Source organism: Haliotis rufescens, unplaced genomic scaffold (genome assembly GCF_023055435.1).
Source record: "Haliotis rufescens isolate VD_foot unplaced genomic scaffold, xgHalRufe1.0.p SCAF_10, whole genome shotgun sequence".
NCBI classification, from domain to species: Eukaryota; Metazoa; Mollusca; class Gastropoda; order Lepetellida; family Haliotidae; genus Haliotis; species Haliotis rufescens.
This window is the reverse complement of record NW_025963780.1, coordinates 22877017-22890417: the sequence shown is the minus strand read 5'-3', so window position 1 is coordinate 22890417 and position 13401 is coordinate 22877017. Positions and strand designations below refer to the sequence as shown.

Genomic DNA, 13401 nt, shown 5'->3' with positions numbered 1-13401 from the left:
TTAGCAATATTCCACCAATATCTAGGTGGAGGACACCAGAAATGGGTTTCATACATTGTACCCATGTAGGAAACAGAACCCCGGGCCTTTGGCTTGAGCGAACGCTTTAACCACTAGGCTATCCTACTCAATTCTGAAAGAGAGTTGTTTTGGAAGTGAAATAGACCATGCCAAAGCATACAGCATACTGTTTATTCTAACTAGTAACTAATATAATATACCAATAACGTCGTACTAGACAAACGGTATCGTATAAGGAAAAAATAATAAAAAGAAAAATTAGTTCAAATGTTCTTTACAACCGATACCACCATGGTACAGCGACATTATTAAAAATATTTCCCAGATGCAGATTACGTGTATCAGTGAGCATTAAAAAGAGGTATGTTCGTTGATAAATTTAAACGGTGTTCTATAACCGAGTTTACGCTTAGTATTCTCATCTGGGAGTCTAAGAATATACGTTTCTACTCATCACACACATTTTGACACTTTCAAACAATAAATGAAAACTGACAATATGTCACTTGATAATAAATGTCGACAATAAAAGTAGGTAAAGTTACATCACAGTCCACTTGTTTTCTTTTTTTAAGCAAAGAGTAGTGAATAAATCCAATAAGCGGATCCCCTCCCCGAAAACCAAATGTAGTTCTCTTATATCAGGTTTTGGCTTCCTTTCTTTTGCGAATTCTAGTAATATATTTTCAACCTCAACAGACAGTTGAAAAATCTCCAATTCGGACGCCACCTAACATCACACCCTATTACGATAAGGACAAAGTTTATGGTCCTTGCTTCGTTTGTTACCACGGACGCTCCTTGAACTGGGAAGAAGAACGACGACCCCCCGGGCGATAGGCTGCTGGGGGACTTTCCCACACCTCCATCTGGACAGACATATAACCCGAGACCCGCCGGTGTCCGGTCACAAACACTTGGTCAGTCAGTCTTGAGTCACCATGGTCCATCAAATCGTCGTCGCTCTGTGTGTGGTGATAGGCCTCGCCTCTCAACAGGTATTCGCTCAGTGGTCGGGCATGGATCAGAGTCAGGGTCAAGGTCTTGGTCAAGGTCTTGGTCAAGGTCAAGGTCAGATGGGAGAATTAGGCACAAGTGCGTGGGGCACAAACCAAGGTCAAGGTCTCCGCCAAGGACAGGGTCAGTTAGGAGGATGGAACAGCGGTGCGTGGAACATGGGCCAGGGTCAAGGTCAAGGATTTGGTCAAGGTCTGGGTCAAGGCCAAAGTCAGTTTGGAGGATGGGGCGGTGCTTTGGGCATGGGACAAGGAGGAGGATGGGGACAAGCGTCACCTGCTGGTTTAGGAATGGGAGGCATGGGACAAGGAGGAGGATGGGGACAAGAGTCACCTGCTGGTTTAGGAATGGGAGGCTTGTTCCAACAGGAACCTAACCAGTATCAGACCTGCATCGCCAAGAACTCAAATGGGGACGAGATGAGAGTCACCTTCAGCAGCAGCAACAACAACCCGTGGTTTGGAAACCGATTTGGCAACGCCTTGCGTCTCACTGCTCGCATCTCCTCCAACCAAGCTGCAACTCTCCAAGGTCAGTTCCAGTTGGTCGTCACTGAATTCTCCCGCACCGAGGAGGTGTGTTCCAGCCGTGCTCTCGGCGACATCCTGACCGACCGTACCTGGTGGAGCCAGTCCCGTACTCCCCGCGGCATCGTGGGCATCCCCGTCACCATCAACCAGGGACAGACCGCCACCACCTCTGAGACCGTGGAGAACCTGGCCTTCGAGGAGCTGACCGGCCGTGGACTGGCTCTGTGTCCCTCTCACCAGATCTTTGGGTCTACCTGCAGGGACGTCATCCCTCTGTGCTGCAAGATCGGCTTCGACAGTCAGCCTGCCACCACACCATTCACCGCCCAGAACCAGCTCTTCGGCCAGGGACTTCTAGGCATGCAGAACCCAGGTAGCAACAACGGTTTGGGAGGCGGTTTCGGCCAGAGGATGCCCGGAGGGATGGGAGGTGTCTTTAATACCGATGTTGGAAGGACCTCAACAATCGACGGTAACATGAACACTGCAGGTGGGCTAAGTTTGAACCAAGGACCTCAAGCAGGTATGAACCAGAGGCTCCCCTCCGGAATGAACGGCGGTATGAACCAGGGACTCCCCTCCGGAATGAACGGCGGTATGAACCAGGGACTCCCCTCCGGAATGAACGGCGGTATGAACCAGGGACTCCCCTCCGGAATGAACGGCGGTATGAACCAGGGACTCCCCACCGGAATGAACGGCGGTATGAACCAGGGACTCCCCACCGGAATGAACGGCGGTATGAACCAGGGACTCCCCACCGGAATGAACGGCGGTATGAACCAGGGACTCCCCTCCGGAATAAACGGCGGTATGAACCAGGGACTCCCCTCCGGAATGAACGGCGGTATGAACCAGGGACTCCCCACCGGAATGAACGGCGGTATGAACCAGGGACTCCCCTCCGGAATGAACGGCGGTATGAACCAGGGACTCCCCTCCGGATTGAACGGCGGTATGAACCAGGGACCCCCCTCCGGGTTGAACGGCGGTTTCTAGATTCGGCAATCTAACGGTCATGTTAGACTTTTGATGAAAGTCTATATATCAAATTGATAGCATTTAATCTATCGTTTTTGTGGGAATAAAGCTAAATACTATCATTACATTCGTTTTGCTTTTTTCTTATTGTCAGAAATCAGTCAGCTGAGTAACGGCTAAGGGACGCAACTCTGCATACCGACTAGAGGCGCCCGGGGCGACTACATGTCAGTATATATATTTACTTGAGATGCATTGGTTAAGAGAAAGTGTTGATCACATTATCTGTAACTAGGCCTAAATAGAGTTTATCATATAAAGGTTCGTGTTATCGATGTGAGAGTGAGTGAGTGAGTTGGGTTTAACGCCGCTTTACGGTATTCCAGTTATATCAGCGTGTCAGCTTAATGTGAGAGGAAATCCCGAAGTGATGCAGGCCTCATGCGTTTACCACTTCGGTGAAACCTACGAGCACGGGTATGGTGCTGACAAACCTAGAAAAATAATCGGGGTGAACCGGGATTCGAACCCATAATCATAGGTTTCTGGCGTGCCCAAGGGACGCAACACTGCACAACGAATTGCGGCGCCTTAGACGACTTGGCTCCCCGTACCCCCTATCGATGTGAGAAACCAATCAAACTTGGTATCACGATCACGAACACATAAATATGAAAATGAGGTCACCTTGTCGGAACTACATTTTTAGTAAGCACTGTACATAGATGCAGGGTTTACTTGCTAAAAGCCTATTATCATAATTTGGGCGGTTCACTCAGTTTGATTTCAGCAATATTCAAGCAATATCACCTGAAATGGGCTTCACACATTGTACCCATGTCGGGAATCGAACCCGGGTCTTCGGCGTGACGATCGAACGCTTTAACCACTAGGCTACCCGACCGCCCGCGGTTCGCTTAGGCTTTATATAACGTTGCTATAGTAAATAGCAATATGTCTTAAACTTTGATTTTTTTAAGAATAGCATAATATGATAAAGTGAGTATTGCCCTCGTATGCTTCCGTATCGTAAATATATGTAATATATTACCAATAAACAATATTTATTACCCTCGCCAAAGACTCGCATAATACAATATTTTTATTCCGAACATATAATATTTACGATACGAAACCACTCGACTAATAATATATATTATGTGTAAATAACGACAAATGTTTGCGCAGTCTTTGAAACTGTTTCATTGACATGGGAACGGTACTTCCGAGACTACCCCATAAACGTTTTATAGCCAGTTAACTCCCTTGCCTCGAGAATCTGATAGCCCAACTACTGCCAGACTTCGAACAAGAGTTGTCAACACATGACGCACTTTTAAACGGTGATCAATTATCAATAACCATATCACTGATAATACATAATAACCACAAATGGCCGGGTCTTATTAATTGACTGTCCGTAATATACGCTGAAATCGGCCCGCATCACTTAGAAGCACTGGAGAGCAATACCGCCTGCCTTGGGCCAATATGACTGATCTTGGACCTACAACAAGGCCAATATTTGAACACCGATATTATAACAGAATAGTATTTGCACTACAATGACATGAATCACAATGCATCATCCATACATGGGTTTTTTGTTTTGGGTTTTTTGTTGTTTAACGCCGCATTCAACAATATTCCAGCTATATGACGGCGGTTGGTAAATAGTCGAGTCTGGACCAGACAATCCAGTGATTGACACCATGACCATCGATCCACACAATTGGGATACGATGACATGCATGAACTAGGTCAGCGAGCCTGACCTCCCGATCCCGTTAGTCGCCTCTTACGACAAGCGTAGTCGCCTTTTACGGCAACATGGGTTGCTGAAGACCTATTCCACCCCGGATCTTCACAGGTCGTATGTGGAATTGGTATACAATGCAATATTTGTATTAAGTATTTCATAAATGTATTTTTCATGTGTATTTTTAAAACTTTTAATAAATATTGTGCATATACGATCATACTAGTGTATCGTAGGCGTTATTGACCGGATAAAGCAATATACTGTTTTGTATTCTATCATCGTATCAATCTCATTGAAAATCAGATCCCAGTTCTCGCGGGAACTAAGATCTGGTTTTAATGAGATTGTCACTGTATGCAATATGTGACAATAAAAGTAATCTTCTTCTCCTTTTCCCACTCAAAGTCGTCATGGGTAAGGGACGGTGGGGTAGCCTAGTGGTTAAAGCGTTCGCTCGTCACGCCGAAGCCCGACTTTGATTCCTCACATGGGTACAATGTGTGAAGCCCATTTCTGGTGTCCCCCGCCGTGATATTGCTGGAATATTGCTAAAGCGGTGTAAAACCACACTCACTCACTTCACGGATCAGTAACTTATATTGAAAATATAGTCTTTACGCCCTGGATAGTAACAGTCAAAGAGCCAGACATCACACCTTGTCTACGTGAGTTATTCAATCTTACCTCGCTTTATCTACAGGCCATGGCTTAAGGCGATAGTGGGAGACTCCCTTTAATCTAATGGTGTCGGGTCGTCTCCGCCAAGTAATCATTTTATGTGTGTCTAGCAACACTCCTCAAATGTCCCTCTGGCCAAATCAAAGTAATTAATTTCAATTAATTATGTGTAACTAAATCTGTCATTTTTACGACATGCCTTTCATCCATGATACCATTATTTGATAAAAGTAAGATCGATGGATTCATTTGACAAATCTGTATTATAAGCAATGTTTGTCTGGCTAAATAATTATGTGTGTATTTTCTTATGAATAGGAAATACATATTGCAAACAAAATGTCCCCTTATCAATACAAATATAGAAATTAGTATGTCATCTCGTGCACCCCAAGATTGTATTTATTGTGTGTTAAATAAAGCGTGCGGGCAAGTGATGGTTTTGCGTCGCTTTAGCAATAATCTTGCAACATAACGGCGGGGACACGAACAATGGTTTTCCCACGTATACCCTTGTGGGGACTCGTACCCGGGTCTATATATTTATATAGCGCCTCCAACTATTAGCTGTTCAGTGGGCGTGGAACGATCTACAGTTAAAAAGAAATAGTCGAGTGGATAGCAATGTTGAGCGTTGTTAATTATTCGGAAAATCACAATTATTATTATAATCTACAATCCATATATCTTCAAAAGTTAACACTAAAATAACAAATTGTGCCAATGCATGCTCTTGTTGTTTTGTAGAGGACCTTAGAATACCGGCTCTGGAATTAATTGCTAATTTCTGCTATCATTGTTTGTCCGATACGTATGGAATCCTAAAACGGACATCGTAACGTTGTCGCATTTAGCTCTGACAAAAATACATGCAAAGCGCGACAACGTACCGGTGAAGATCCGGGGTAGAATAGGTCTGCATGCAGCAACCCAACCTTGCCGTAAAAGGCAACTATGCTTCTGTGCAAGAGGCTACTAACGGGATCGGGTGGTCAGGCTTGCTGACGTGGTTGATGCATGTCATCGTATCCCAATTTTGTGGATCGATGCTCGTGATGTTAATCACTGGATAGCCTGGTCCAGACTCGATTATTTACAGACCGCCGTCATATAGCTGTAATATTGCTGAGTACGGCGTTAAACAACAAACAAACAATGCGACAACGCGACAATGTCCCTTCCAGGATTCCATAGATACGTCGTGCCATATATAGGACGATGTGAACCTCAGACATATACAAAATATACAAGATGGCTGCCTCAGACCATATAGGGTCAGTCAGGTAGTCTTGTGGTTACAGCGTTCGCTCGTCACGCCGAAGACCCGGGTTCGATTCCCGACATGGGTACAATGTGTGAAGCCCATTTCTGGTGTCCCCCGCCGTGATATTGGTGGAATATTGCTAAAAGCGGCGTAAAACCATACTCACTCAACTCAACACTCAGACCATATACATGTTGTACAGCTGAATCATTGAGTTTAATTAACTAAACCATAAAAAAAGCTAAACCATATCTTGTTGAGGAATATGCTGGTAGATAAATGTGTTGTTTAACACTTCTTTCAATATTTGAGTGAGGGAGCATTGTCTTACGCCGGGGGACCCCAGAAATGGGCTTCACACATTGTATGTGGGGAATCGAACCCGGGCCTTCTGCGTTGCGAGCGAACGCTTTAACCACAAGGCTACCCCACGGCACCCGTCATTATTTGAAGTTGTTTAAGAATCAAATCATGTAAATAGCACATGTTGCACAAAATATATGGCAAGTTTCTCATTTAGAAAATGAAAAAAATATAAAAAATAAGTTACAGATAAAAGAGACAGCAAAAATACACACATTGCCATAAAAAAAACCATGAAGTATTATTGCAATGAATAAAACATATTTTGGTCAAAAATAATATACCTTCGCAGGGAAATAGGATGAGTATGCAAATAATTAGGATTAATGTAGTTCTAAAATCAAAGAAGGGGCCGAACTGTGTGTACATTTAATACTACAAAGATCTCATGCAAGGATCAAATGCTATATGTACACCATAGTTATAAGGCCTTATATTGATTTATTTGATTCCATTCATTGTTTGTGTGTGAACGAGCGAAACGCCCTATGCATCATCGAGTGAATGAATGTATGCCAAATCGTGCCGGTATTGCGGGCTACTGATCTAACAACGTCAACTAAGAAATTTCCCTAGTCCAGTATTTAAAAGGTCCAGGTTCAACAAAATTGACGGAAAAGGTTTATTGCTGGATTTTGGTGCCTTGACACATATGCATTTAAATAAAACATAGTTTACCAAAATCGGACATGGGGAACCATCCGAAAAAAGGTCAAATCCAAGATGGACGCCAACAAAAGTAATAATAGTCATAAACGTGGAACCAATAACAATAAAAACATTTATGGTGAGTCTATCTATATTAGCTTGCCAGGATAAATGCAAAGGAATGTATATTTAACAATTTTGAAAGGAAAATTCACATGGAAATTTAAAATAATGCTTTAAAATGACGAAAACGTACATAAATTTGTTAATATGAGTAATTCTTTCAGAACAGAACTATCAACATGAACCGATTTATTATAATGTTGACTTTTTACATATAAAATTATACAGTTTATTGTCTTCACATAAATAATCAAGTTAGAAACAAATATAATTGAAAAAAAACAAAGTATCCCCTTCTTCAAAATGGTGGCCGAGCAAACAATGTTTTAAAGATAGACCTCAAGAACATAAAGGTATGTATAAGCTATTTTTCTTTTATAGCTAAAATGAAAACTTGTATAATATATAGTTGATATTGGCTCTAGAGGGGAATAACTGATGAAAATATGAACAAATATAAATAAAAAATTTGAAACAGAGCCATTAACATCAACATTTGTTTCAAGGAAAATCAAGGGAGATAATCCCAACTCCGGGAAGCAGTTATTTTTCTCAAATGGTATTAGCTTCTCAGAAACTTTGATTAAAAGTTAATTCTGAAGATATAATCAAGTCATTTAGCACAAAAAGCATTTGCTATAATCGGAAAAGCAACATTTGTATCTGTACACATGTCAACCATATTTCTATCAACTGTTATATTCGCAGGTGACTATTCTCAACTGAAGGTGTCCTGTGTAGATCACAGATGGCGACTTGGTTGCTATGTATGGAACCAGTTAACCTGGACAAACCCCAGGATTATGTGAAGTTGACTGCAAAATGCTGATGTAGCATTAATAACGCAAACAGACTGCACGAATTAGATGCACCTGACATCATATACAACTGTAGCCTGTTGGTACACAGACAGTGTCGAAGTATGCATGTAAATCCAAAGAGAATCAAAGTAGCTGAAAACTCTTCGATCATATGTTTAAGCCTTAAATTTTAAAACTCACTGTTTTCTATGTGGTACTTGTATTGACCAAGATGTTGCATACAAACATCCATATAGAAGTGTACTTCAGCCGTGCGATGGCTCTTGAGTTCCAGGAAGTTACTCAACATATGTCTGCAACATACTGTGTCAACAGGCAAGATGATTGGGCCAAGATGGTACAGTCAAGTATCGTGCCCATATACGATCTACCAGCTGAAGAAGCTATCCATCACCATGCTTGTGATAAGAATTTTCGGAGAGGGACAGGTATACCTGCAGCTTATATTGAACATGAGGAGGCTCCACCAAAGAATCGGAGACTTGGTCGACTGAAGTGTATGTCCTAGATGACAGCATTTGAGATTGCCATTGATTACTTGGAAGAGAATGATGATGAAACGATTCCTTTGGACAATTTGCATCACATTGTGAAGTCAATAAGTGCACTGAGTGATGATCAACTACACACTACATCTCAGCTGAAAAGGGAATTCATGAATCACTATGGGAACAAGGTATTCATAACTACAATCAGGCAACAACCTAACATTGCATCTCTTACGGCATATGAAAATGTTGCAAAGGTGGACAAATACGACATGGACAGTTTGATAAAAGTTTGGGGAGATTACATTCATACGCAGGTTAGAGAGCATGTCGAAACATGTTGATGTGTATCTCGGCATTGATTACCTCCCACATGCATTACGCATCCTCCTTCAAGCTATCATCAACAGCTGAAACAGTAAACTCCATACTGCGTCATTGGGTCAGGCAATAATGCATTCGTCATATCCCCATCATTTCTGCCTCCTCGACAAGTTTGATAAAGTATCACACTATCAGACCCGATACCATGAGGCCATCTATCTTTAGACAAGTACAGAGATCATTGACATCTTCATCCTACAGATGATCCTTGATCTGGATCTCAGCCATTCTTTGCTCTTTGTACATGCATTGTCAGGGAGTGACACAACATCGAGGCCATATGGCATAGGGATGGTCTCAGGAATATTCAAAGGTTTTCATGGTGACAGGTGGAAACCATGCAGAAATCGAGCAGGCTGGTAATCAGGCACTTGCAATCCTTTACCTGGCTTGGATTTGAATTTTGAACGTGTGACACTGTGACGAAATTCACTGAGAAGGTATGTATCAAGCTCAAATTACCTACCCCTTCGACACCTTCCACCGACATCAGATGCTGCCAGATTGCCCAGCCAACGAGTCTGACTCCAAGTGCAGACCTGGCTAGGTAACAATATGGATGCGACAGAATGGGGCTGGACGCTTCGAAAGAGCAACAAGGGCACTATATTGAAACCAATCACAAGGCACCAAGCTGTCACTCCTAAATTTCTGTTGAAAATAATCAGATACAATTGCATTGGAAAGTGTGGATGAAAACACATGCTCATGCAGAAAAAAATGTCTACAGTGTACCTCAGCATGTGGACAATGCAAAGGGATGACATGTTCAAATGGACCAAGTCATCACTTTTCTGACATTACTGACTAATCGTCTCTTCATGTCCAGTATATGAGTGTGGATATAAAGACTGTCTTGAACTTTAGACATTTAAATTGATAGTAAGTTTGACTTGTAAACTGTAGTATTGCAGGGTTATTCCCTCTTTATAAGCCTGTGTTAAGTATTTTGTAGTCCGATATGGAACAATTGCAGTTTTTCACTTTTCGGGCAGCTGTAATTTATTTCTGTGTAAGATTTCACTTCAAAATTGTTAAATATATATTCCCCTGTCTTGATCCTATGAAGTTGATTATAAATAGAGTCCTCATCCATGTTTATATTTTGATTGATTCTTTTTTTTTTACTTTTTCGATTTTCGTTTGTATTGATGGCGGCCATCTTGGATTTGACCTATTTTGGGTGTTTCCCCAAGTCAAATTTGGTAAACTATTTTTTTTCTTAAAGTAGACCTATCAAGGCAGTGAAATGCATTAAAAAACCTTTTCCGTCAATTTTGTTGAACCTTCATGAAAAATAAACCTTTAATTACCGGACATACCCCTATCGTTCTTTAAGATCATAACATCTTGATTTTTGCTGAAAAGTAGCTGGGTTGTAGTAATTCAGCCATGTCATAACACCTTGTAACAATGGGGATGTATAGTGTTATGAATTTCTTCCTGAAGTCGATGAACATAACAGTATACCACTCGGTGAAATAAGTTCAATTTTGTGGCTTTTCAACTTGAAAAATGTACTAAAGTATGGTAACTTTGTGTCTACTGTAGAACTATGTGTCTATTGTGGAACTTTGTGTCTACTGTAGCACTTTGTGTGGAACTGCGGTCATAACATCTACTATCATACTTCACTACCGGTTGTGACGTGTTCCCAGTTCGATCTTTACACAGGAGTCCGTATCTAAAAATAGACGCCCTCATGCATATTCATGACCATCTCCACACGCGAGCCCTTCGTGTGGAGATGGTCATGAATATGCATGAGGGCGTCTATTTTTAGATACGGACTCCTGTGATCTTTATAATCATATGAAACTATTACTTGAAACTAAAAACTCTTGCAATTTTGGCAATTTTAGGATATTTCCGAGTATCCCCTGAAGAGTATATTTTGTTCCCGCTTTTAACCATTATAACAATACTGCTTCTCGGCCCGTGAATACTCCGTATATTCGAGACAAGCACATTGCCAATATCAGACATGGACAAGTTTATAAGAAAATTATCGTAAGGCAATATTTAATAGAATATTTAAACATGAAATAAAATTAGAAAGTTATTTCTTATCGCTTCCCACAAATCTTCCACTAACCACAGATTACTAATACATAGGGGCGGTCGGGTAGCCTAGTGGTTAAAGCGTTCGCTCGTCACGCCGAAGACCTGGGTTCGATTCCCGACATGGGTACAATATGTGAAGCCCATTTCTGGTGACCCCCGCCGTGATATTGCTGGAATATTGCTAAAAGTGGCGAAAAACCATACTCACACACTCATTAATACATAAGGGACCATGAGCAAATATAGCGCGTGACATAATTTGTAACCATTGTAATAAGAATGACTTCGCAGACAATACGATTGTTTATCATATATGTCCATTTTTATACTCTTCTTTACAAAATGTATCCTCCACATAAACTTTACAAGGTCGAATGTAATCGAAGTTGATCAATTATTGTTAAATACTGCTAATCTGTCAGAATTTAGAAGACCGACACAGTTTGATAAAGAAATGTAAAAAGCTTTATCAACACGAATAGCCGTCAAGGTTTGAATTATTGTAAAATATCTAGTGCTTCGTGTGCCACCACGCCCAATTTTAAATGTTCTCGCTCGCTATGTCCTTGATATGTCCTTGAAGCGAAATAAATATTGTTGTTGTTGCTGATATTATCGTCCAAAGTGTCTCGAATGCTCTCGAAAATGTGCTGACTAATATCAAGTATACATAAATCCCGTACGGCTGTCATAAGTTTCTGGCAAACCTAAGGGCCCAACACCCCCATCCCCCAATTATCAGTTAATGTAACATGAAACAAACATATACATTTTAAAATAAATATATTTTATTCAAATTCGTTTTCGTATCCGAATGATGTACATATAGTAAACTTGGTCAGGTTCTATGACAAGACGTCATTTTGGTTAAACATGTTAGCAGTGACAATGATTTGAATAAGGTAAAGCTATTGAAAGCAAATGTAGGATAAACATATTCATCATAACATCAAACAAGTGGTAAAGAACACACCGATGTAGCTCTGCACACTGTTATGCTACTACTGGTTGTTGTGGGGTATAGTGATCTCAGCACGGAACCACAGCCATCCACATGAGCAGTGTGGAGTTCCTACACGCTCTGGAAGGTGAGACCGCCCATGTTCCCGGTACCTGCGTTGTTGAGACCGTTGTTCAGACCTTGAGGTCCGGCGTTGCCCTGTCCCATGCCCTGGCCGCCAGCCGGAAATCCCTGGTTTCTACCTTGAGGTCCGGCCAAGCCGCCGCCATTAAGACCACCACCCATTCCAAGGTTCATCCCACCACCGAGTCCTCCATTGAAACCACCTCCCATCCCGCCGGGCATCCTCTGGCCGAAACCGCCTCCCAAACCGTTGTTGCTACCTGGGTTCTGCATGCCGAGAAGTCCCTGGCCGAAGAGCTGGTTCTGGGCGGTGAATGGTGTGGTGGCAGGCTGACTGTCGAAGCCGATCTTGCAGCACAGAGGGATGACGTCCATGCAGGTGGAGCCAGAGATCTGGTGAGAGGGACACAGAGCCAGTCCACGGCCGGTCAGCTCCTCGAAGGCCAGGTTCTCCACGGTCTCAGAGGAGGTGGCGGTCTGTCCCTGGTTGATGGTGACGGGGGTGCCCACGATGCCGCGGGGTGTACGGGACTGGCTCCACCAGGTACGGTCGGTCAGGATGTCGCCGAGAGCACGGCTGGAACACACCTCCTCGGTGCGGGAGAATTCAGTGACGACCAACTGGAATTGACCTTGGAGAGTTGCAGCTTGGTTGGAGGAGATGCGAGCAGTGAGACGCAAGGCGTTGCCAAATCGGTTTCCAAACATAGGGTTGTTGTTGCTGCTGCTGAAGGTGACTCTCATCTCGTCCCCATTTGAGTTCTTGGCGATGCAGGTCTGATACTGGTTAGGTTCCTGTTGGAACATGCCTCCCATTCCTAAACCAGCTGGTGACGCTTGTCCCCATCCTCCTCCTTGTCCCATGCCCAAAGCACCGCCCCATCCTCCAAACTGACTTTGGCCTTGACCAAGACCTTGACCAAATCCTTGACCTTGACCCTGGCCCATGTTCCACGCACCGCTGTTCCATCCTCCTAACTGACCTTGTCCTTGACCTTGGCCCATACCCGACCACTGAGCACACACCTGGTGAGAGGCGAGCCCTAACACCACACACACAGCGACGACGAGTTGATGGACCATGGTTATTCTGGACTGGCTGACCAAGTGATTGTGACTGGACACTGGTCCGACTCGGGTTATATCCACATTTGACGGGGAGTGGGGGGAGCT

At 42.9% G+C, this 13401-nt stretch overlaps 2 protein-coding genes across 2 annotated transcripts; one reads left to right on the top strand and one right to left on the bottom strand.

Annotated features, from left to right (window-relative positions):
* Positions 1-945: 945 nt before the first annotated feature.
* LOC124130873 lies at positions 946-2671 on the top strand. The gene is made up of 2 exons (XM_046493917.2): positions 946-2138; positions 2175-2671. Exons 1-2 carry the CDS (start codon positions 963-965, stop codon positions 2565-2567), a joined length of 1569 nt encoding a protein of 522 aa, XP_046349873.2. The 5' UTR covers positions 946-962; the 3' UTR covers positions 2568-2671.
* Positions 2672-12216: 9545 nt separating this feature from the next.
* LOC124130883 (uncharacterized PE-PGRS family protein PE_PGRS10-like) lies at positions 12217-13311 on the bottom strand. The gene has a single exon (XM_046493934.2). It carries the CDS (start codon positions 13309-13311, stop codon positions 12217-12219), a length of 1095 nt encoding a protein of 364 aa, XP_046349890.2.
* Positions 13312-13401: the final 90 nt, after the last annotated feature.

What these genes read in the sequence shown, in the direction of transcription:
- LOC124130883 (XM_046493934.2), bottom strand. Translation starts at nt 13,311, where the DNA reads ATGGTCCATCAACTCGTCGTCGCTGTGTGTGTGGTGTTAGGGCTCGCC.
- LOC124130873 (XM_046493917.2), top strand. Translation starts at nt 963, where the DNA reads ATGGTCCATCAAATCGTCGTCGCTCTGTGTGTGGTGATAGGCCTCGCC. An exon ending in TGAACGGCGGTATGAACCAG is followed by an intron (nt 2,139 to 2,174) that starts GGACTCCCCTCC and finishes GGTATGAACCAG; the next exon opens with GGACTCCCCTCCGGAATGAA.